Source organism: Nannospalax galili, unplaced genomic scaffold, assembly GCF_000622305.1.
Source record: "Nannospalax galili isolate Female #2095 unplaced genomic scaffold, S.galili_v1.0 scaffold1189, whole genome shotgun sequence".
Lineage (NCBI taxonomy): Eukaryota > Metazoa > Chordata > Mammalia > Rodentia > Spalacidae > Nannospalax > Nannospalax galili.
The window spans coordinates 2,014,642-2,016,943 of NW_008360313.1; the positions used below are offsets into that span (position 1 = coordinate 2,014,642).

General features: G+C 39.1%; 1 protein-coding gene across 1 annotated transcript; it reads right to left on the reverse strand.

Annotated features, from left to right (window-relative positions):
* Positions 1-91: 91 nt before the first annotated feature.
* Positions 92-1,279, reverse strand: LOC103727123 (lymphotactin). The gene is made up of 2 exons (XM_017796057.1): positions 1,169-1,279; positions 92-348 (listed from the first exon to the last, which is right to left on the reverse strand). Exons 1-2 carry the CDS (start codon positions 1,246-1,248, stop codon positions 177-179), a joined length of 252 nt encoding a protein of 83 aa, XP_017651546.1. The 5' UTR covers positions 1,249-1,279; the 3' UTR covers positions 92-176.
* Positions 1,280-2,302: the final 1,023 nt, after the last annotated feature.

Below are 2,302 nucleotides of genomic sequence, written 5' to 3' on the forward strand. Positions count from 1 at the left end.
ATATAGAATCATCTTCAAGGATAAATATTTATTAAAAATATTTAGATGAATATGAAAGACATTAAAAAATAACAATTTTATTCATGCAGCACTTTTATAAAAGGTAGGTATAACCTAATTAGTCCATGATCTTGAGAAATGAGATGGACTGTTTGGCTGTAACACAGTCCCAGAGGCTACTGCCCAGACAGGGTCGCAGCTGTGCTGGTGGACCTTTGGGTTCCCATAGGATTGGGCTCCGTCATGCTCCTCCTGGCACTGGACCTGTTGTCCACGGTTTTGACCGCTGCTCTCACCCAGCTGGCTTCAGGATCAGCACAGATTTTCAGTCCTCGTTTGGTAAAGAAACTATAATACAAGGAAAAGATAAAGTTAGCCACATTCTCCAAGCCTCAGAATCAGATGTTACGATTTGACATGAAGAGAATTCATACAGAAATTAGCAGAAGAAACAATCTTTCAGAATCTCGGGTCCATAAACGAGTAACTTTCTTCTGCCATCTCTTTTAACACATGGCAGGAATATCTGCAGGGCATTGCCAACTCTTGCTCACTGTAAATTACAGGGTCCTTTTCTGTGAATTTCTAAACCAAATGTTATACCTAACTGAACACTTAGGACCATCTAGCTCAATTATTCCACATCTCCTCCTTTTTCAAACCTTATACTCATCTCTTTAAGGGAATTAAAGATGATTTGCTTTAATCTCTGAGGGTAATGCTTTACAATTAGTTGTTGGAGAGAGCTTCTACATCTGTAAATGGAATTCTGGAAAGGGAATGGTACTGTGTAGGCTATTTCTCAACATATTCCCTTGAGGAACAGCCACTTATAAGGCACGGCACTCTGCTTAATAAGCGTCCCACACCAGTGTGGCTATTCAAGAAAATTCTAGCTTGGGCTGCCATCAGAACTGGACACACTGTCCATCTGGCTTCTTCTAGTCAGACACTTCTGTTGAGTAAAAGCAGAAAAGAGATGTATTTTACTTTCTGGGCAATAATTGCCATTGGATGGGGCTGTATAAAACACAGGATTAATACAGACAAGTGAAGGAGCTATTGGTTAACCTGGGTTATCTGCCATGTTGGCTTTTCCTGAGGAGGGCAGCACTTCTCTCTCTGTTTCCGTCCGCTCCACCCACCCCAACCCTGGGCAGATACTCACATTACTGCTTTCATGAAGCCCTCCTGGATGATGTAGGTCTTGATTCTGTTAACTGGCAGTGGCTGGGTTCTTAGGCTCATGCATATCCTCTTTTCTGGGACTTCACTCCCCACACCTGGGGAGAAAAAAAAATACCACATAAATAAAAACAAAACTATAACTCAAGAATTATCAAATTCAGAGAACACTCACCTATTAACTCACTCTAAGAATGTTATAGGAATGTAAACCTACTTGACCTTATGGGGAAGAAATAGCACATATTAACATCCTGGGTCTCTTGCACCTTAATGCCCTATAGATTCTTAGTAAATGTTTCACTAATTTTAAAAATGAAATTAATGGCATTGTTTGAGGAATTACATAGTAAACACAGAAAAGTGTTATCTCTGCATGTTTTCATTAAGATAGTTGTGATGGGTAACCAATACCCCAGAGGCACTCATTCATTCATTTATACAGCAGGTCTTTACTGAATGCCTTTTGTGGCCCAAGTGTTAGAGACATAAGATAGGCGTTGACCTTGTTTGATTGAGTACATGTTATAGGAAGGGAGCTAACAAAACACAGACACATAGAAGATCATTTCAAATAGTAATAAGTGCAGCCATGCTATAAATAGGGTGAAAGAGTAATGGAGAGTGATTAGTCAACATTCAAGGGGAGAACGTAGCTCAGTTTAGAATGAATAAACAGAGACGTTTTCATTTTTAAAGGTCGAATGTAAAATACAGAATACAAGCGTTTCCTCAATATTTGTACATAAAGGAATGGACCGAGAATGAACAAAATCATTGAGTTTGCAACACCTTCTTGCATTTCACAAGGAAAATTACTTAGAAGTCAATGAGATTAAGGATTTGGTTGCATCTAACTAACCAAAGTTTCTAAGTACTAATTATCTGACTAACTTTAGATGCTAGTATACGCTTCACAGAGACATACTCAGCTACAGAGCATGTGAAGTAAGCACTGATAAGGATCAAGTTCAACTACAGTGTTGCTGACTTAGGAAGGTGTTTTTGAAGCATGTAACTGAACAGAAGTTTTTCTCTCACAAGGCTTTTCTGCACTGCTCCTTTCCATCATTCCCAACATCAATCTGTACATTCTTAACGCTCTACTTTTGTCAAT